General features: G+C 41.3%; 1 protein-coding gene across 3 annotated transcripts in view; it reads left to right on the top strand.

The window, feature by feature from the left end:
* The window catches only part of CPOX (coproporphyrinogen oxidase), a 65,378-nt gene extending 43,171 nt beyond the window's left edge, over positions 1–22,207 (top strand). For 2 of the 3 annotated variants that reach the window (XM_025873241.2, XM_073892469.1), the window contains 7 exons: positions 7,673–9,153; positions 11,204–11,347; positions 11,609–11,719; positions 12,862–13,003; positions 15,011–15,229; positions 18,410–18,514; positions 20,456–22,207. In XM_025873241.2, the coding sequence (XP_025729026.1) occupies positions 8,625–9,153; positions 11,204–11,347; positions 11,609–11,719; positions 12,862–13,003; positions 15,011–15,229; positions 18,410–18,514; positions 20,456–20,543 (1,338 nt within the window). In that variant the 5' untranslated portion in view covers positions 7,673–8,624 and the 3' untranslated portion in view covers positions 20,544–22,207. Of the gene's footprint in view, positions 1–4,450; positions 4,622–7,672; positions 9,154–11,203; positions 11,348–11,608; positions 11,720–12,861; positions 13,004–15,010; positions 15,230–18,409; positions 18,515–20,455 lie in introns of all 3 variants that reach the window. The other variant, XM_073892463.1, reaches the window with a different exon arrangement.
* The last annotated feature ends 219 nt before the right edge of the window (positions 22,208–22,426 follow it).

The following is a 22,426-nucleotide window of genomic DNA, read 5'->3' as shown; positions in this document are numbered from 1 at the left end:
TCAGGTATTCCAAGAATTCCAGTTAATAAAACGATAACATTTTTACACAGATGCTGTGAACGGAGAACCTTGTTTGCTTTGCCTTATGGTTCTTTTTTTTTTTTTAAAGATTTTATTTATTTATTTGAGAGAGCGAATGAGAGGGGAGAGGGTCAGAGGGAGAAGCAGACTCCCCGCTGAGCAGGGAGCCCGATGCGGGACTCGATCCCGGGACTCCAGGATCATGACCTGAGCCGAAGGCAGTCGCTTAACCAACTGAGCCACCCAGGCGCCCTGCCTGATGATTCTTCATGTTAGAAACTTCTAAATTATAGATCTAGACAACTGGTTTCAAAGTAAATACAGGCAGTCCTTGCACTGCATGGTTTCAGGATGCACAAATTACAGTTAGTTACCATGGCTTCGTTAAATATCACCAGTTCGCCCAACAACACAGTTCAATTTTCAGTTACCACATTATATAACTGTGGGTAACTGCACAAAGTACAAACCTCGGGCTAGCTCTTCAGCCCACAAATAACAACATAAATAACAGGTGCACATAAGGTTCACCAGCCAATCACACTATTTCTCTCAAAGTCCGTCGGTGATTCGTCACTGCCTGCGTGTTATTCAGTTTATGCACAGAAGCAAAGTATGGAGCTATGTTGCTTCCTTGTCTCAGTGATCAGCCTACATGACATTTTACAAAAATGGATAAGGGAAAGAGGTAATTGGCCAACAAAGATGAAAGTGTAGTAAAGAAACAAAATGTGGTAACACTGGAAATGAAATTCTAATTGAATATACTTGAAATTATAGACAAAAGAGCTGACCGTGGAAATTTTGTTACTGCCTCATTTTGAGACAGATATTCAGCCACAGGAACTATAATAGAGTTCTCCAGAGAAACAGAGCCAATAGTGTGTGTGTGTGTGTGTGTGTGTGTATGCGTGTGTGTGTGTGTAGAGAGAGATTTGTTTTAAGGAATTGGCTCACGTGATTATGGAGGCTGACAGGTCCAAGATCTGCAGAGTGAGCCCACAGTCTGGAGACCCAGGGGAAAGCTGACGCTGTAGTTCAAGGTTTGACCAAATATGTGGGCACCACGACCCAACCAAGTTGAGACAGAAATTTAGGCATCACAGGAACTTATTAATAGAAATGAATAGGGACACCTGGGTGGCTCAGTCGGTTAAGCGTCTGCCTTCGGCTCAGGTCATGATCTCAGGATCCTGGGATCAAGTCCCGCATCGGGCTCCTTGCTCAGCAGGGAGCCTGCTTCTCCCTCTGCTTGTGCTCTCTCTCTCTCTCTGACAAATGAATAAATAAAAAATCTTTAAAAAAAATAGAAATGAATAAAGTGGTTATGACAAGCCAGAAGGGATGATAAAACAACAACAACTTCACATTAAAGGAGCTCTTGGCAGGGCTGGGAGCCTGACTGACTCAGTCAGAGGACTTTTGATCTCAAAGTCAGGAGTTCAAGCCCCACATTGGGTGTAGAAATCACTTAAATAAAGAAAACTTAGAGCAACTCTTGGGATAGTCTACTACATTGAAAGCACAAAGAATAAAATGTTGGAAGCTAATTTAAACTTGATGTTCATGTCATGTCAGAAGTTACAGAATAAAGAGGGAAGGCCAACACTTTTCAAACTATTCTTGATAAGTACAGAGAAATAAGACACTTTAATTCTGAATGCTTCTAACCCTTTAAATTGTAGTGCATTAAATATTAGTTTTGATATTTTTTCATTTATAACCTATAATAACTGAGTTTTTAATGTCTTGACAAAAAGTTTTAAAGACCACAGAACGATCATCATTTTTTTCATATTGATTATTAAGATTGATTTTTTTGGTTTTGCTTTGCAAGGTGTTTTTTTTTTTTTTTTTTTAGGTGGGAGGAGGGGCAGAAGGAGAAAGAGAGAGAATCTTAAGCAGGCTCCACACCCAGTGCGGAGCCCGAGGTGGGGCTCTATCTCACAACCCTGAGATCATGACCTGAGCCAAAATCAAGAGTGGGACATTAGACTGACTGAGCCACAAACGTGCCCCTTGCACTGTGATTTTTATGGTCCCGAAGTACCATGCAAGGTGGGGACTGCCTGTATAGTATTTCATTGGAAGAGATTATCTGGTGGTTCAAATAGAATCTCTGTTTCTGGAAGGATAGGAGAAGGGTGGTAACTTCTTTGTGTACCCTGACATTCCTAGTAAGGTATAGATGTTTAGAAAATACTGGTTTCATTGTTTTAGTGGAAAGCAATTCTGGGTTAGATGAAGAACAGTGGAGTAACGTTAAGAGGGCATAAGGAACAAGACCCACACTTGGTCTATGCCTAAACCTAAGCTTCAGTTTCCTGATCCATCACATAAGGGCAGTAACAGTGTTTCCATCTACCTTATGGGGTGCTTTTGAACATAGCACATGAAAGTGATAAATAAATGTCTATAGAGAAAAATGAATGATCCAGGACTTAGTTCGACCAAGAGTAGTTACCCTACAAAGTTCTCATAACCCTTCAATTATAGCTGAGGCTAGAACATTAAGGCTGCCTGGGTGTTGGTTAGGGTGAGAGTGGGAGGGCAGATATTTGGAGCAAGAAGTTCAGGTCCCTTGAAGGTACATATCTGAGGACCCAGCGTGTTTAATCCTTTGGCCCAGTACTCTTTCCCATTCCCCTGTGCTCTCTGAATGGAGGCCGAATGGTTCAATTTAGGAGAAGGAGCTGAGAAGACAAACTTTGATCTTGGCCATGGGGTCTCCTAGTGGTTCATATTCTTGCATTTTTAGTTTCTCTCTGTTGCCACATTCCTTTTGGCAAAAACAAACATAAAACATGCTCTAATTTTCCACCTCAAACAAAAGATCAATCTTATAACTGCTTACCCTGAATTACTGTTGTTCTATGTATTCTTTCAATTTAGCAGCCACCTCATCTGGTTTCTGAAGCTCTGTCTCAAAGGAAGTCAGTGACTTTATAACTTCCGGTATCTGGTACTCAGCACTTGTGTTCTCTGAGCAGAGAGGGTAGCTTTCTGCCCACTGACCACACTCTCTTCCTTGATGACTTCTTCCCTTCATGCTGCGGAGACATGGCACCAAAGGCCCTACGACTTCTTGTTTCCCTCATCCCTAAATGTGTCTGTTTCCCGTGTTCTGACTTGGGGCACTTTATCCTTTTGTCCTAAAAGTTCTCCCATGAAATTTTCATCATTCCAGAGCTGTGGGCATCTCACAAATCTTTACCCTTCCAGCCCTCCCTCCTCTGGACCCACATTTACACTTGTAACCCACCAGCATCTCACCAGGTCTTGCAGTAAAAGAGACTGTTTCAAATGTGCCTTTTTCTCCCTCTGCTTTCTTTTTTTTTTTTTTTAGATTTTTACTTATTTATGCATTTATTTATTTTTAGATTTTATTTATTTATCAGAGAGAGAGAGAGAGAGCACAAGCAAGGGGGGAGTGGCAAGCAGAGGGAGAAGGAGACAGAGGGAGAAGCAGGCTCTCCCCACGGAGCAGGGAGCAGGGAGCAGGGAGCCTGATGCGGGACTCGATCCCAGGACCCTGGGATTATGACCTGAGCTGTAGGCAGACGTTTAACTCACTGAGCCACCCAGGCATCCATCTCCCTCTGCTTTCATTCAACCTCATCACTTCTAGAAAGAGGTCCTGGTCCTAGCTGAACAGTTAGACGTAGAAGAAAATGTTGCTGTAGATAGATGCAGAGAACTAAGGGAACTGATTTTTGACTCCTAAATTTAAAAAGATGTTGATATGGGCTTAAGTTAAAAAGTCTTAGATGTGTATTTTCCAAGAGAGCATTCTAGTTCACCAGATGAGATGAACTCACCATGACATGAGTGAAAGCATCTTTGTATATCTTGAGCAAATACCACCATTTGCAAGTGCCATGAAATCACCATGGACGCAGATACACATGAGCAATGTTAAATGTTTTTCTTATTGCTGTCTGATGTCTTATTGCCCCATGCCCGTTGTTCCTTGATTGCCAAAACAGAAGAGATATTTGCATAGGCCCCAACAGTCTGTCCCAACATCTTCCCAAACAACTCTTCCTTTCAGTTGGCCCATGGCATTCTTTTCTTTTTTTTTTTTTTAAGATTTTTATTTTATTTATTTGACAGAGAGAGAGAGACACAGTGATAGAGGGAACACAAGCAGGGGGAGTGGGAGAGGGAGAAGCAGGCTTCCTGTGGAGCAGGGAGCCCGATGTGGAGCTTGATCCCAGGACCCTGGGATCATGACCTGAGCTGAAGGCAGACGCTTAATGATTGAGCCACCCAGGCACCTGGGCCCATGGCATTCTTAAGCCTCTGAGAATTGTTGTTGAGAGCACTGTATAGTGAAGGGGTGAGGTAATCAGGAAGCTTCTGTACCTAGGCAAATGGAACAGCTGGAGACTTTGGCTGAACTGGTGGAAATAACTTTTTTTTTTTTAAGGATTTATTATTTGAGAGAAGGAGGGGAGAGGGAGAGGGAGAGAGAGACTCCCCAAGCAGACTGCCGGCTGAGCATGGAGCCTGATGTGGGGCTGAATCCCAGGACCCTGAGATCATGACCTGAGCCAAAATCAAGAGTCGGCTGCCTAACCAACTAAGCCACCCAGCTCCGGTAGAAATAACTTTTAATAATTGTCAAGATTAAACCTATTACCTCCTATACACCTAAACTTGCTACTTCTTTCTTAATTCCATATTTTTGTTCATCTTAGATTCACAAGCTCAATGCCCCAGAATTATCTTCCTAAATTTCTTTCTACAGTGAGCATCAGTGGTATTGTCTGCTTATCATATTTCCTTTTTTTCTAGAAATGATATCCCACACTTACCATTCCCCCCAGTTATAGTGGGAGGTCACCATGTTCTAACATGATTCCATCCTTTACCCCTGGCCATTATTGGTTGGTTCTAGGGTGGACATCCAAATCAAGATGGAATAATTAGGATGTTAGAAAGACTTAAGCTGACAAACAGCACCTTAATTTATTTTTTTTCTCATATAACAAGAACTCCAGCCCAGGGCTATGACATCTGCTCAAGGATGTATCAGGACCCAGACTACTTCTATCTTACTGCTCTGCAAACTTTTTCATGTGACCTTTATAATCTTCATCACAAATGGTTGCTGCAACTCCAGATATATGCATATTACTGTAGAGAAAAAATATGGAGGGGCTAAAGGCTAAAGGCTAAGGGGCAGGCACCATGACTCCTCTCTTTCATAAAACTTTTCTGGAATATTTGGGTGGTATCTATACCTCTCTGAAAAACTAATTTTAAAATTATTTCAGTTAAAGAAAAAGCAAGACAGCAACACCAAATTGCATTGGATATTTAACCTACATTTAACTTTAAGAACCAATTGCTTTAATGAAGTATGTAAATACTTGCCTCTAAAGACATAAACATTTAAAAAAATAAATTGTAAAAAAAAGCGTAAAAATATCAAAAAGTTCATTTTTTTGTTAATTTCACTACCACCACCCCACCAACATCCCCATTAGAATTTTTAATAAATTGGCAGAAGTGCATCAAGGTAAACACATCTGTTTGGCAATACTTTGTTAATAACTAGCCTGAGTCTAATTATTTATCTGGGAGTAGGAGAACGGAGTCACTTCGATCATGCATTTCTTAGGTTTAGATCTTAAAATTTGGGAATTGGTGAAAATAGTACAATTTAGTAAAGCTAGTGGGACTTATGAGTCTCTGTGTGTGTGTGCGTGTGTGTGCGTGTGCGTGTGTGTGCGTGTGTGTGTGCGTGTGTGTGTGTGTGTGTGTGTGTTGTTAAAAGGGTAAAAGGCTGTCAGGGGGGTGAAGTCAGAGTTCCTTCTGACTCTCTCTAGAAAAGGGCAGGCCTAAAGTCAGTTATGTTCAAGGCTTTAGGGAATAGAGGAGGGGAAAAATTCATAAGGGTTCTGAGAAGCATGTGGAGTTTCAAAAATTCATGAGTTTGTATAAAGCTATTCAGAATCTTTTTGCTTGGTAGTGTCATATAGAACATAAAGTGGTACAGGCAACTGGGCTCAAAAAAGGATGAGAACACTTACCTTACCCCTTATGTTTTATAAGTTATTGTAAACTTATTATTTGTTCCCACTAGCTTTCTGATGCTTGAAATTGTTTGAATAGGGGATTTTTTTTTAATTCCACCCTGAAAAATAAGGCTTAAATCCCTTGGAGACAATTTGAATCCCAGGAAGATGATTTAAACTCATACTAACCAGGCTGTGTGAAAATGAATAAAGGAAACCCAATTCAAAATAGGGTCGGGAGCAATGAAGGGATGGTGCTCACTCAGTATTGGTCACAGCTTACTTTACATAACCCTGTAGGAAGAAGGAAGATTTTCTCCTCACCCAGCAACAACACAGCCAATTAGAAGCCACCACAACATGGAACTCTCCTTCTCCTCCTATGAACTTTCCCCCCAAAACAACCTCTTCCAGCTCCCTCCTTTCCTCTATAAAAGCAAGTCCCTCTCCTCTGTTCTTTGTTCCTCTCTATTATTCTTGCCTCTTTGTGCTGTAGTCTGCATGTCCTGAGTTGCAATACCTCTGCTATTCCCAGATAAACTCATCTTTGTTGATTAAATAACTGGTTATTTTATTTTTAAGGTTGATAGCCGTAAAGGCCTTTCTTAAGCATAGTATAATTAGGTAGGGTACGGAGGGCTCTGGATATCAGCAGGAAGGAGAGGAGCCCTTCGCACAGAGAGGCTAAGGACAGGGAGGTATGGAAACATGCAAACTAGTACAAACTAGACTGGGCATATGTTCAAAATGGCCTGTGCCTGCTTATCTTTTCCTAGCTTTATGATTCTCAGAATCAGAGCAATAATGAAAGGGGGTTCTTATAGAAAGATGGGCTAGAGAAGTTTTTTTTTTCCATTAATGAGGTTCAATTACACAGGTCCAGCCAAACCCTATCACAGGCATCTAGGAGAAGCAAACAGCCCTCCCTGAAGTGATAGTTATCTTCCCTTTCCTCCTGCAACTCAGCCTGGCAGCATGTTACACTATGGCTAAAAGCCATTGGTTTTCTTCCCCCCCCCACCCCCAGGTAGTTTACTCACTTCTCAATCCAAGCCTTTACCTTTCATTGAATCTGCTAGCCCTAACATTGTGTCCCAGTATGAGAGTTGCCAGATGCAGTTGCAGATGGTTAAGATACACTGGCTTGAACAGCTGGTCTGACCCATAGCCATGGATGTTCCATCACAGCATCTAGCCACTAAGAAAAAACTTGTAGAGCCCACCACCAGTGGCTTAAATTATTATCTACCATTAGAAATTAAAATCATTCCATGACAGTCATTCTAACACTTTTATGTCTAGACAACATAGAACTGTGGTATGCTTACAGGAACAAAAACAACAAAAATCTGTCAAATATATGTTAGTTTCTTTCCTCTTTTTAAAAGAGCGAGCGAGAGAGAGAGAGAGAGAGAGAGAGAGAGTGTGTGTGTGTGCACGTGCGCGCATGCCTGTGTGTGTTGAGGGTAGCAGGGAGGAAGCAATGTGAATGTTTGCTGGACCTAGTTTACAGGAGTTGTTGAAAGTACTACAGGTGAGAAATACTTGTCAGCACCCCACAACTGTAGGATTTTAAGTATTTTTATTTTGTATTTTATGTTCTTTAAAAGATTTTATTTATTTGTCAGAGACCAAGCACAAGCAAGGGGAGCGGCAGGCAGAGGGAAAAGCAGGCTCCCTGCTGAGCAAGAAGCCCACGGGACTGGACCCCAGGACCTGTCATGACCTGAGCCAGAGGCAGACGCTTAACTGACTGAGCCACCCAGGTGTCCCCAATTTTAACTATTTTTAAATCTGTTATTCCTTGGTCACCCAAACACACCAGGTCATTAGTTTTATGCTGGTTTAGTAAAACAATCACTTTGCTTTTCCTATTTCTAAAATAATCAAGTGGGCAGTGCAGGAGCAAGACCTGGGAAGATTTTAATGATGAACTGTGATATGAATTGATCCCAGAAAGTCTTTTACTAGGATTTTCTTACGCGCCCTTTACTAGCTTGCCCTTGCGGATTCCCCTTAGAAAGGGCTGGTAAGTAAGGAGTCTACCAGGCTCCGCCCCCAGCCAATCCTGCAAGCTCTAGGGTCTAGGAACCAGGCTCAAAGGGTCTGTCTATAGATTCAGAACCAGGATTTGCAACCCTGTTTGAAAATGTAAATTGGGGCAGGGGTCTCGGGCCATATTTCTGCCCCGTTAGTCCTCAGCGTTCAGCCCCTTCTTCTCCCTGTGGTTGATTGGACAGCAGACCAGAAGTTGTACGTGACCAGAAAGCCTCTTATCTCTGCCTTCGCTTCAGCCGCCCCTCGCCTCCTTGGCACCCAGTTCCCTTGTTTTGGGACCCGCCCTTCTGGGGACTGTGGAGTCTTTATCTCCCCGGCGCGCCCCTGCAGGCGGCGATAGGAGCCGGACTACAGCTCCCAGCATCCACCGCCTCCCGCCGGCAGCCCGGGAACTGACCCGGTAGTAGCTCTTCTCCGCCAAAGGTTCCCTCTCCCAGAGCGGCTCGCCAGCGTGGGACTCCCAGGGAGCTCAGGGGCAGGTCTTCGGGACGTGGGCATTGCCAGGGGTGACAGCGCGGGAGCATGGCCTTGCACCTGGGCAGGCTGAGCGCGGGCTCCTGCTGGCGAGCGGCGCGGGGCGGCCGCGGAGGGCTGTGCGCTTGGCCCGGGCGCTGCACGGCCGCACGCCTCTGCCGGTTCCCGGGCGCGGCTGGCACCAAGCAGTGCCGGGGGCTGGGGCACATCCCTACGGCGGGAGGAGGCCCCCGGCTGGGGACCGGGCTGACCGCGGCGCTGGCGGGGCTGGCCGGGCTGGCGGGGCTGGCCGCCGCCGCCTTCGGGCACGTAGAGCGGGCGGAGATGGTGCCCAGGAGCTCGGGGGCACGGAGCCCTTTGTCCGGGACGCCGGAGGAGGACGATGAGCTGACCCGCCGCTGCAGCTGCTTCATGGCCCCTCCTGTGACCGACCTGCGCGAGCTGCGGCGGAGGCCGAGCGACATGAAGACCAAGATGGAGCTGCTGATCCTGGAGACCCAGGCCCAGGTGTGCCAGGCGCTGGCACAGGTAGACGGGGGCGCCCGCTTCTCCGTGGATCGGTGGGAGAGGAAGGAAGGTGAGGAGGCCCCTAGCGGGAGGTGGAGATGGCAGTTAGAGGTCGGACTTTAGGTTGCTGGCGGAAAACGAGAATAGTGGATGAGAGTAGGAAAGAGGTACCTGAAAGAGCGGCTGCTAGGTTAGAAGGGACACCTTTAGAAAGATGGATACTAAAAGGGTCATCAGACGTATGGATGCATATCTTTGGTCGCTCTAAAAGTGTACATTCTAAATTCTATGCGATTTTATGATGGCCTTTTCTAGAAGCCCTGCGGTTATTTTTAGCCAACAAGCTTGGATGTCTAAAGTTGTAACTGAGCATCGATCTTACCCACATTTCATCTGTTTCTCTGGGTGCATTTACCCTCTCTCCTCCTTTAGAGATGGAAAGATGAACTTTCCTCCTCTTTGCTAAGTATCTGGCCAGACTCCTCCAGCCGAGGGTGTAATTGTGTCAGTATGTCTTTTATTAAGTTGCACAAGAAATATTTGGCTTGTCAGTAATTCTTCCAAATGCACGCATCAGAATTCCTGCTAGGAAAATCTTTCTTTCCAATGGCAAAAAGACTTCAGTATTAAAACCCAGTTCTTTAGATTGGTGGTTGTCAGAAGGAGGGGGTGAGGGGAGTGGGCAAAATGAGTGAAGGGGATCAAGAGGTACAAACTCCCAGTTATAACATAAATATGTCATAGGATGTCATGTACAGCATGGTGACTATAGTCAAAAATATTGCATGTTTTAAGGTTGCTAAGAGAATAGATCTTGGAAATTCTCCTTGTAAGAAAAATTTTGTAACTGTGATGATGGTAACTAGACTTATTTTGCAATGTATACAAATATTGAATCATTGCATTGTACACCTGAAACTAATATGTTATATGTCAATAATACTTCAACAATGAAAAACCCAGTTTTTATAGAATCATGTATTCCTGACCATATTATTGCCTATGGAGTGAAACTCCCCATCTTGGTCATAAACTTGAAGAATTCCTGACTTCTTAGCTAGGAATAAATACTACAGTAGCCTCTCATCAGCAGATTTTGAGCTGTGATACTGCCACATCTATATTAAATGAAGTTAAATCTGGTCTTCAAAGTTTTTTCCATCTTATGTTTTCAAGTGAAGACCATTGAACCAAACCACTACCTCAAGTACTAGACTAGCTAGTGTGGCCTTCAGAACTTACTTAATTTTTTGTGTGCCTCTGTTTCCTCATCTATGAAATGAGATTAGAAATAATATATGAGGATGAAGAATGAAGTGCTTAAAATATTGTCTGATGCATAGAAAGACAGATTGTTTGGGCCACTTGCCAGCTGTGTGATCATGGATAAGGTGTTTTGTCTTTCTGGGCCTCATTTTCTCATTAGAAATGTGCAGGGGTTGGGGGGGTGTTGCACTGGATCATCTTACGTCCCAACCAGCTCTAAAAATTCTTAGAAATAAAACAAGACAAATAGGTACTTCCGTGAAACAGTTGCCTTGGTAGTAACTCTAGTGTCTTAAAAACAAAGTATTAATAATAAAGCTCAGATACCTAAATATTAATGTGTGTCTTATTTTAAGCCTCCAAATCCCTGAAGAGTTTGACTATCTACTGTTTTTTTAATTGCCTGTAAACAAAATTAAATGGTAAACAACACACTGCGAAGAAGCAGTTGAAATAATATGGAGCTCTTAAACTCGGTAATAATAGAACATTCCACAAATATACCCATACCTGTTTTTAACCTCAGCCTTCTCTCACATATCATAACCAGTGGATGTCATTCTGAACAGTAGTTGAAGAGAAAATATTGGTGTGATTTATTTCAGATGTGGAAGAAATCCTCAGTTTAGTGATGTGGGGGAGACACAATATTTGCCCACTATCAGCAATGTCATCAAGCTAAGCTGATTATCTAATTTTATTGTACTTAAAAATTTCAAATATACTGATATTATAGAAGATTTGGAAAATAAAGGAGGAAAATAACTCCTAATCCCACCACCTTCATGCAAGGGTTGTTTTGGATTTTGCTCCTACCCTTATACTGTCTCCTCATTTTCTATTTCTGTAAACAGGAGGTGGCGGCATCAGCTGTGTACTTCAAGATGGGCATGTTTTTGAAAAGGCTGGGGTGAGCATTTCTGTTGTTCATGGGAATCTTTCTGAGGAAGCAGCCAAACAAATGAGAAGCCGAGGAAAAATTCTGAAGACTCAAGATGGTAAATCAAGACAGTATCCACAGCCTGTAATAGTCCCTGCAAACCTTCCCCCCCCAACACACAAGTTTTATGTGTAAAATAAGTAGTGCTTCTGTAAGAATCCATTTGGTCGCGTATGCCAGAGAAGCATGTTCACATTTCCTTTTTAAAAATTGTTTTTTAAGAGACAAAAAGCAGCTTTGGACAACTGATCCAGAAACTGTGTTGGCGTTAATCAAGCTGGCTGATTGAGTGTCACTCACTGTATGTTTTACTTTCCAGGTAAATTGCCATTTTCTGCTCTGGGCGTGAGCTCCGTTATCCACCCCAAGAACCCTCATGCTCCTACTGTCCATTTCAACTATAGATACTTTGAGGTAGAAGAGGCCGATGGTGAGCATCCCTGGAAATATTATTGTGCAAACTGTGTATCTTAAAACAAGCTAGAGGGTATAATCTAAGGGTGAGAAAGAATATATAAACCTTAACTAGGTTTTTCAGGAGGCAGATGAAGCCTTGGCAGGTGCAATGGATTATGTGCTAGAGGTGAAAAGAAGAAAATAGCATGGGCTGGGCTCTGACTTCCCCATATTTCCTCCAACACAGAAGGACTGATTTAATGAATCTCAAACTCAAAGTGCATGCAGGGTTCTTTGCACAGGAAAGGAAATCCAAAGGAAAACCTTATGCACAAGATTACATTGAAATAGAGGACTTGCTTATGGAACATGCATTGCTTCACTGGTCACCAGCACATTGTCAGTGGGTTTAAGATGGGATTGATGGTGCCACGTAGGGACATGTGGTTCCAGCCCCTGTCTGCAGTTAGCTGGGCCAAGTGTTCCCAACCGGCGGAGCATCTGTGCAGTGCCTCCGGGGCTGTGGGTGTCTCTGCAGGTGATGGTATTTAAAGTTCACGTATTTAACTTGCATTTTGAAGACATTTAGTTTGGTCCAGCCTTTTAATGTTCGAAGTTGGTAACTGGTACTAACAACTATAGACCCGACTAAGCACATGAAATAGTCTCAAATGGTAAGTTGTGTCCCTCTGCAAACGTTTTAACCCCTTCTGGGGTAAGGGGAGTGGGGCAGTGGTTTTTAATACAGGGAACCTCAGAATCTCCTGAGGAGTTTTTATAAACTGTAGATGCTTGGACCAGAGATTTGCTTGTCTTTTGTTTGTTTTTTGTGACCTAACAGAGGCATTTTACGCTTCTCCCGTGATTTGATAACGCAGCCAGAGTCCAGCCCCACGTGATGTTTCGTCAGTCACGGCCGTGCATGTCCTTTTCCTCCTGGTTCTACTCTCTCGCTTTTTTAATTTCCTACTTCTTTTTCTTTCTGCATTTACCTTTTCTTTCCTGCCTAGGCTTTACTGGCCATTCAGAACTAAATTTAGTTAAATATTTTTTGATTGTCACACATTTCATGATTAAAAAGCTAAGCTGATAAATTCGGTTTGCAAATACAGTGAGTAGAGTGCTACGTCTCAGAGCCCAACGCCTACGTGAGAGTCTCGTGTGTTGATTTTGTAGGTAACAAGCAGTGGTGGTTTGGTGGTGGGTGTGACCTTACCCCAACATACTTGAACCAAGACGATGCTGTCCATTTTCACAGAACTCTAAAGGAGGCTTGTGACCGGCATGGTCCCGATCTCTACCCTAAATTTAAAAAATGGTAAGTAAAGGTATTGTCATGACACCTAAAATATATTTCATTCCTTCCTTCTGTAGATCCTGAAGGCAACTACTGTGTCACTAAAGACCTTTTTCATCTTAGGAGGGTTCATCTATTTTCTCTGCCCACTGGAAGTGGGATACCAGTTTGAAGTGGTTTTACTTAGAAATATTTACTTAGAAATATATGAATATCTGTAATAAAAATTGGGTAGCAGCATCTTTTTTGATCCCAAATGATTTAGGATATAAATTTTAACATGATCTATACCTCAGAATTAGAAGCTTTTTAATCCTCGGGTGGGATATTAACTTCTCATCCTAGATGAGAACTGTTGTTGCCACAGGAATATTAGGACATGGGAAGGGTTGGAGAACTATTAGGGAAAGATGCAAATATATCAGATGCTTTGGACACAGAGAAGAGTGGGATTGGAAACTCTGTTAAAGAAACTCTAATGTTAAAGGAAAGGGAAATGAGTTGTGAGGAGATCCAGGATATTTGGTAAATGTGAAATGGAGTCTAGGCATAAATTGTTTGGAATAAGAGTAAAGCCCCCAATTCTACTTAGAGCTAATTGGCATTCTTGAAAAAGGAAGAACAGAAGAGGTTTTGGTGTTTGTTTGTCTTTTTGGGGGGGTGGCTTTGCTTAGCTTTTAGAGCTAATAACTGGAATCTTGATATTTATGTAAGATTTGGAGTTCAGTTTTTTAAAATCCTCGGAAAAGACATATTCTCCTTCTGATTGGTACTGCCCTTGAAAACGGCACAGCTGTGGAAGCTTGGATGTGTGAGGGAGGGTGTTTTTTTTTTTTCTCTCACAAATCAGCATCCTTCCAGGAGGAGGACGGGTATGGGTGACATCATTTTTTGGTTTCCTTTTACTGCTGTTATTGAGATGACCCCATCTGAGCGACATTAGTTACTAAGATATGTAGGATGCAGGCTAGTTAAAAAGAAGTTTTTAGTGTAAGTATTTAGAACATTTCTTAATTTCATAACTTCATGGAGCTTTTGAAATAGTGTGATTTGGTTAAAGCTGACTTCACAACGTTGCTCAGGATGTACTTCAACTATGTTAATAAAATGTGCATGTAAAGGAAAGCCAACAAGGCACAGTCCAGGTGAATTAGACCAGTGCATCAGCTCTAGGGATTTGCAGCTGCTACCCTTTTTTTTTAAGCTATTAAGGTTTTTTATTAAGGCTATTTTTAATAGAACCTTTTAAATAGCTTTTAGTTTTTGTTCAGGTTTTTCTATTTAGAGATCCTTATTCTTCTAGAGATCATCTAACAAGCCATTTCAACCATGTAAAGTAGTCTACAAATTTAGCATTTAAGAAACCTGCTCTAGTCGGCACAAAGAGGGGGAAGACTCAAGACCAGGTGGCTCATTTGATGTGCTGGCTCACAGGGGGAACCTTTTGTACGTCTGTAGGTGTTTTTTGAGCGTCTCCTTCCACCAGCCCCTCCCTCAGCCCTGCATGCTCTGGGGCCTCCACGGTTTATTGCTGAAAGAGACCTTAGAGATTATCTATTGTACCTTCCCTCGGTGAAGAAAGAACTGACTCAAGAGCTGAAGGGTTGGCGCCCAGACGCAGACCTGGTTAGTGTTGCTGCTAGTAGAGGATTCTTGTCTTGCCTCCTGCAAAAGCCACAGTGCTGCCGAGGGCAGTCACATCACTTGTTTTAAGAAATACCCTATTAATACTGGGCTCTTTGTTTCTTCCTCACTAAAGTTTTTAGAGTTCCATATGCTTTCGATAGACATGTGTTAAATTCCTTCCTTGCTTCGCAGATGAAAGCGTAAGCATTTTCTACATGGGTGCTGACTACAGGAAGTCCGTTGAAAGCCCTAGTTTCGTTTTCATAGCCGGACAGAAAGTAAGGACACCGTGTTGGCGTGAGTCAAAGAAAGAGCGCCACGCTGAAATGCTCACACTGATTTTCATGTGTTTTTTTTTTTTCCCCCCTTTGATCCTTGCCATGGCCCCGCTGTGTTTCCCAGGTGTGATGATTACTTCTTTATCGTCCATCGTGGGGAGAGGAGGGGCATCGGGGGCATCTTTTTTGATGACCTTGACTCTCCATCCAAGGAGGAAGTGTTTCACTTTGTGCAGAGCTGCGCCCAGGCTGTCGTTCCTTCTTACATTCCTCTTGTGAAAAAGCACTGTGATGACTCATTCACACCCCGGGAGAAGCTGTGGCAGCAGCTCCGGAGAGGACGGTGAGTGGCGACAGGAGGATGGGTCGCCCTGTTGTGTAATTGGCGCGGCAAGGTGGAGCATTTGGAGTCATCGTGGGTGCTTGTTGTCTTGTTAGGGTTGTGTTAAGACTATCCAGAGCTGCTTTTTTAAAACTAGATGTATATTAGATGAATATTAAATGAATATTAAAAATTGTGTGCAATAGTACTGTAAAAAGAGCAAAGTTGGGGCGCCTGGGTGGGTAAGCGTCTGCCTTTGACTCTGGTTGTGATCTCGGGGTGCTGGAATCGAGCTCCGCATCGGGCTCCCTTCCTCAGTGGGGAGTCTGCTTCTCTGGCTCCCTCTGCTTCTTCCCCTTTCCCCCCACCACCACCATGGTCTCTCTCTCTCTCTCTCTGCCTCTCACAGAGATAAAAACTTTAAAAAAAGCAAAATTTATTTCATTTATACATTAGCAACTCATAGCAGCCATGTAGTGGTACTTGCTGAATTTAATTCAGCTGATTTCTTTTAGTCTTCTAGCAATACCTTCCAGCCTTATGCCAAGATAGGGGCATCATTTAATGTTTTTGCTGCTTTATAAATTTGGAATCCCATACTTTTCCGTTCATCTGTAAGATTTCATGGAGGTTGTTATGATGGACATAATCATTTCAGAAATTATTTATAGTTAATTACAATATTAACTAATTATGGAGTCCTTACTATGTGCCAGCCAATATGTTAGACGCTTCCTTCTGCTCCACATAGGAGCTTCCCTTATTTATTGTATGTACATATGTACGTATGTATGTATGTTAGTACTCTCTACACCCAACGTGGGGCTCAAATTCACAACCCCTAGATCAGGAGTCTTGTGCCCCACCGACTAAGCCAGAAACAAACAAAACAAAAGTAGACTCAAGCACGGAGAACAAACTAGTGGTTACCAACAGGGAGGTGTGGGGGGTCGGTGAAATAAGGTGAAGGGGATTAAGAGTCCACTTTTGGTGATGAGCGAGGAGTAATGTACACAATTGTTGAATCACTATATTGTACACCTGAAACTAATACAACAGTTATGTCAATAAAATAGCCAATGAAAATTTGTTTAAAAAAAAAAACCACCTTTGGAAAGGGCAATGTTCTAGTTTTGCATAGGATTTTATATGCAAAGCTGACAAGTTTTGTGAATATGAATTAGGTGAAACCTTAAAACTTCTGAGACATAGGAACCATGTTTTGTGTTCTTTTTGGTGTTTTTTTGTGTTGGTTTTGGTTTTTGTGACTTTCTCACAGAGAACCTCCTTCTTCCACCCTTATCTCTGGGCCTTAACATGGCACTAAACTCTGGGGCTTCAGATAAACCACAGCTCTTCCCTACGGTTGTCAGCATTGTCACCTTCTTACACACGACGCTCCTCACCCCATCTGTATCCTTCACAGGTTACACTTACTCCACTTCCTTCTGCCCCAAATAGGAGCTTCCCTGATTGACTGATTGATTGTATGTTTGTATTTATGTATTGTATGTGTGTGTGTACGTATGTACATTAGTACTCTCTACACCTAGCGTCGGGCTCAAACTCATAACCACCAGATCGGGAGTCGCATGCTCTACCGACTAAGCCAGTCAGGCACTCCAGAAACTAAAGATCTTTAACTTATTGTCTCTTTGCTGTGTTTTAGGAAGGGGAAACAGGATAAAATTTAGGCATCTGTTAAATCGAAGGGAATGGCTGAGGTTCATGGTTTGCAGGCACCTCAGAGAGGATAAATATACGAGAAGGAAGAGAAAGATTAGATCTAAGTGAAACCTGGTAGGAGTCAGAGAGGCATTCTTCACTCAAAAAAAGGAAAGCAGTACAGGGATCCTTACAGAAAATTCATTTAGGGAGTTCCCTACAAGGGCCTTTGAAAGAGACATCCATACAAATTAGAGAATCACAGCCATCCCTTAAATACCATGTTTCAGAAAGGCAGCATCGGGGGTGAAAAAAGGTAACTGAAGGCTGAAATTCTTTTCCATGGTCTTAGGAAGAAAGTAAGAAGTTTTGCTTTATATTATCTTTTAAAACAGGTATAAGAAGGTATTAGTTATTAATGCACAAAATTCAATCTGTGATGAATCAATACTGAGGCCTAGAAAGGGATCCATGGATATAATTTATTTAAATGTTCTCAGGGCTTTTGGCATGTTTGCACACACGTGTGTTTTCTAAAAATTCAAGTATTTTGGGATTCTAGAGGTTATCTTCCTCCAGGTGTGATTAAAGACGAATCAGTGGGTAAACAAGACTATCTGAGGGAAGTTTAGACCAAGAGAATAGTTTCTGCATGAGTTGAGAAATGATCTGAAAGGGGGACTATTCATTGAATTTTCAGCTTTATGGGTCATTCTAAATCCATATCAGTAGTAAAAATTATCTTTGAAGTTTAAATAACCTTTTATAAAAGATCCCATGATGTTAAAGGCAGTCAGAGATTTTTAAGCTACACAGAGTTTAGATCTGACCCCATGGCAGTTAATGGAAGTAAATTTATTGAACCAAGTTTTAGTTGATGCTAAGGATATTTTTCTTAGCAAAATAAAATTTGAGCACTGCAACTCAACCACTGCTTATTGATTGCTGCTAATCTGCAAGGAGACTGAATTATATGACTGCTTATCAATGCTATTAACTACTTTGGGAAAAGGAAATCTCTAGGATATATTAGTAATTATTAATAGATTGCCGTTAGCTGTACTTGGCCTTTCAATTACAAAAGTTTTAGATCTTAGTATGTGGAAGTTATAGGTGGTAAAATGAAGTCTTCTGAAACCTCTCAGACCACGGGGGAAGGCCAGAACGAACTGTTCTAGGGTGCCATTTCTTTCTCTTAATTGTTTTTGTGCCTTAAAGTTCTCAGCTTTGTGTTCATTCTGTTTATTGGAAAACATAACCTTCTTGTTTGATAACTGCTCTGTGTTGGGGCCAAATCTATATCCTATTGTTTGTTGGGTAGAATACCCTTTTATTTATGCCTGTCCAGATGGAGAAGACTCAGCTGGCTGGCTGTAGTAGACTGGCGTTCCCTGTGCCCGTTCCAGCTGACTGAGAGGGGGAGGGGTGATGGGAAGGAAGAAACCTCCCACCCCCTTTGGAGTATTTGTTATGGGCTAGTTTTAAGAAAAATTTTATTCAACTGGCCTTTAATGTTATTTGTTGTCTTTATGTCAGGTATGTAGAATTTAACCTGTTGTATGATCGGGGTACAAAGTTTGGCCTCTTCACTCCAGGATCCAGGATTGAAAGCATCTTGATGTCTTTACCTCTAACTGCTCGGTAAGAATTACTCATAATTATTCCTCCACTCTCAGTCCACTAACCCCTACAAAACATGAACGTTAACACGGCAAATGTCTAACCTAAAGACTTCATTGGTTTTGACTTTGCTGATTTTAATAATAAAATCAGAGTCAAATAATAAGGAAAATAATTTTTTCTTTTAAAGAATGAACGGCAGGATGAATGACATGGCTTTGTGGGTGACAGCTGGGAAAGGACAGAGGGAGTAAGAAGTTAGGGTGGATGGTGGTGTCCTTGCCTACTTGGTAATTTTCTAGGAAGAGTTATGGGCAAAGCAAATTTATTTGAGCATGTTAGGTTTTTCAGCTTAATTTTGTTAGAAATTGTTGTATTTATTTGAAGGAAAAGTCTTACTCTCCAATATGAAGTATTAAGTTTGTTCGAAAGTATAAGGGATTGTTGCCAGTGCTTGGCATTCTCTTTTTGCTTTATATGTTGCTGTGGTGAGTCTCCATAAAGGTTAATTGAATCTATGGAGGGAATTTTTTTAGTAGGCTCCGTGCTCATTGTGGAGCCTGACACAGGGCTTGAACTCACAACCCTGAGATCAAGACCTGAGCTGAGATCATGAATCAGATGCTTAACTGACTGAGCTAGCCAGGCACCCCTCAGGGGGGAATTTTAAAGACAGATATATTTATGTTGGTGCAATTAACTTAACTTTTTGGCTATATGAAAGTCAGAATGATGTGTGTCCAGATTGAAATAGAAAAGATCAGAAAAAAAGAAAAATTACATTGCTTGTTTTATAAGAGCTAGAATCTTCTTTTTTCTATGAGTGTAAATGTCCAAGTAAGAATGGACTGCTGTATGGCACTGGAGGAATGCCCTGCCTTGCTCTGCTGTCCAGACCTAGCCTGGTGAGATTAGTACCCTGTATGGTTGTGCCTGCCTTCCAAATGGCATTGGCTCTGTCCTTGTATAATTGCTGCTCTTGGGGTCTCATGTCCTTAGCTGAAAGCTCTCATGCACATCACTGCTAGGTGTTCCTGCCACCCCAGAGACGAGATGTGAACAAAAAGTAGAGATAAGTTTTTAAGGCCTCCAGTAGTCTTCTTGATTACTACTGGCCCCTAATTATAAGGTACATTCTAAGCTGCAGATATGGGTGGATTATACCTCAGTCCCTTGTTCATTTGAATAGTTACCATGACAGGTCACTTTTGGCTTCTTACAGTCTATACCAAGGGTGTGCAAACTTCAGGCTGTAAGATGAATTCAGGTCCACTTGTGATGTATTTTTGTGCAGTCCTTGAGCTAAGAATGAATTTTACATTTTTAAAGGATTATTAAAAACAAACAAAAAAGAATATGCAGAAGACTGTATGTGGCCCCACAAAGCCTAAATTAAAGTTATTATGTGACACTTTACAGGAAAAGTTTGCTACCCCCTGGTCTAAGCCAGTATCTGCCAGACTTCATACTAGAGCTTAACCATCTTGACTATATTTGTATATTATCTGAGGTATTATTTACTTAAATTTTCTACTCTTATTTTTTCTGAGAGAGAATTTATTTAAAAACGCAAACCGATATTATTGCCATAAATAGGAAGTAACACATTAAAATAAATGCATAAGTATTAAGCTAAAAAACAAAGTTTGCCCATGGATCATCGGAGGGTCTACAATTTATGAAACCCTGGTTTATACTGTAAGTGTATTTTGGCTCTGGGGTATTAATATTAGGCAAAGAATGCTCAGGAATTATTAAAATACTTTATTTCCTTAGCAGCAACTATTTTAAAAAAGGCTAGTGGGTAAAAGGCATATTAGGTACATTGGAGACAAGGAGGTGTAAGACATTTTTACTCTTAGAATTTTATTTTTCATCGATTTTAAGTAAAGAGGTGTGTGTATTGTTCATTATAATTTTTATTAGTAGTACATGTTTTGCTTTTGTTTTGGACCTTTATAGGTGGGAGTACATGCATTCAACCCCAGAGAACTCCAAAGAAGCGGAAATTCTGGAAGTTCTGCGCCATCCGAGAGACTGGGTGCATTGATGCACACAGAGCAGCCTTCCTGGGGCTTGGGGGACACGGAATGTGTGCCCCGTTCCCCGGGCTGGCAGCCTTGCCACTGTGTGGCAGTTCATAACCACTGTCTTCGAGCTCTAGTCTTCACTCTGCAGCCTGCTTCCTTGGCAGATGCTGACGTGTGTTTTAAGTACTGCAAGTTTCCGTTGGAAGCTGCCAGCGACAGGTGGTGGTATGGCAGCTTGTCAGCATCAATTGGTTGATATAAAACTCATTTATACTTTTAGACTCATTTCATATGACTAGTTTACAAAATATGAAATTGAGTTTCCAAGTGTTGCGCTAAGGGTATCTAAATATGGTTTGTATCAGGAAACTGCTCATGCTATTTTCGTTTCATGTATTTGTTGAAGTTTTTGTTTCTGCCCTAAAAATCTGTTGTGGGATAAATTTTATTTTCATTAATTCAGTGAGGTTGAGACTTAATAAAGTTTAGAAAGCAGCTTGAAAGGAAGGTAAAATTTTTACTTTGTCATGACTGAAGTTTCGTTGATCATGATCTTTATATGTCTTTCTCTAGAGATCATAATATTGTAAAATGTTCATTTTTATAATGATATTTAGGAACACTTGAAGTTTTCTTCATCTCTCCATGTGTTTCAATTCAGTGATTCCCTGTAGTTGTTAACTCTGAAGTGACATCACTGTTATTTAAATAAGGGACATCTAAGATGTGGTTCTGATTTTTGAAGAACTATAATTTAATGTTGGATTCTCTGCACTTTTGAATGTGAGAGCTTAAAACCTTGGAGTCTGATATTTAAAATTTCCTATTCCACATTTTTCTATGTGGAAGTTCAGACTAAGAACAATCCTGGGGATGTTGTGAGTTAGGAAATGTTTCTCATTTGGCAAATGAGAGATATTGTTCTTTGTTAATTAAAGTCAACATAACTAGTGTGAGAAGCGTGTAGGCATTTTATAAATATATTTCTTTGGAAGGTGGACTAATTAAAATTGTCGTCTTTTTAAATTAGAGATTCTGCAGCTCTTTGCCCTTAAGAGAAAATCACAACAGAATTCTTAGTGTAGCTTCTTTGTTCATATAATAGTATGAATGTTTTTTTTTTTGAGTGTATTTTATTTTACATAATATATTGAAGTTTGTAAGGAATAGTATCTTCCTACATATTATTAAGCATTACCTTGGAATATGTTAAATGTATGTGATTGTGTGTGACTCTTTAGGCCTGGAAAATATATGAACTCTTCAACTATCTTACAACAGATCCGCTGATAAATTTTATTATGAAATATGGCTAAGAAATGTTTGTATTTTTTATTTTTTAAAGGATAATTGATAAAAGGAATATAAATATTTTTAGTACTAAAACCATGGTTCCTCATTCCTAGGTACTTTACCTAGGAAAAATAGAAGTTTTGCACTCAGATTTCCATAGCTTTATTCACAATAGACAAAACTTAGAAACAACAGAAATCCCCATTAACAGATGACTGGATAAACAGATGATGATGTATCAGGATGTGAAAATACTACTCATTAGTGAAAAGGAACAACTACTTGGGTGAATAGTAAAATGGCATTACGCCAAGTGAAAGAAGCCAGACACAAAAGAGAACTCACTGTATGACTACGCTATGTGAAAACCTAGAAAATCCAAAATTCAAACGAGAAAGCGCGTCAGTGGTTGCTAGGGCAAGGACTAGGGGATTGATTGGGAAGGGAACAAAAGAATATTTTGAAGGGATGGAAATGTTCTATATATTGATTGTGGTAGTGGTTACCAGACTGTTTACATGTATCAAAACTCTGACCTTGGCACTTAAAATCATGGAATTTTATTGTATATGTGATTTATACTTTAATAAAGCTGATTAAATGAAAAAAT

Source organism: Callorhinus ursinus, unplaced genomic scaffold, assembly GCF_003265705.2.
Source record: "Callorhinus ursinus isolate GAN/ISIS: 27379988/994484 unplaced genomic scaffold, GSC_fseal_2.0 scaffold1, whole genome shotgun sequence".
NCBI classification, from domain to species: domain Eukaryota; kingdom Metazoa; phylum Chordata; class Mammalia; order Carnivora; family Otariidae; genus Callorhinus; species Callorhinus ursinus.
The sequence above is the reverse complement of the archived record's forward strand: the minus strand, read 5'-3'. Positions and strand labels throughout refer to the sequence as shown.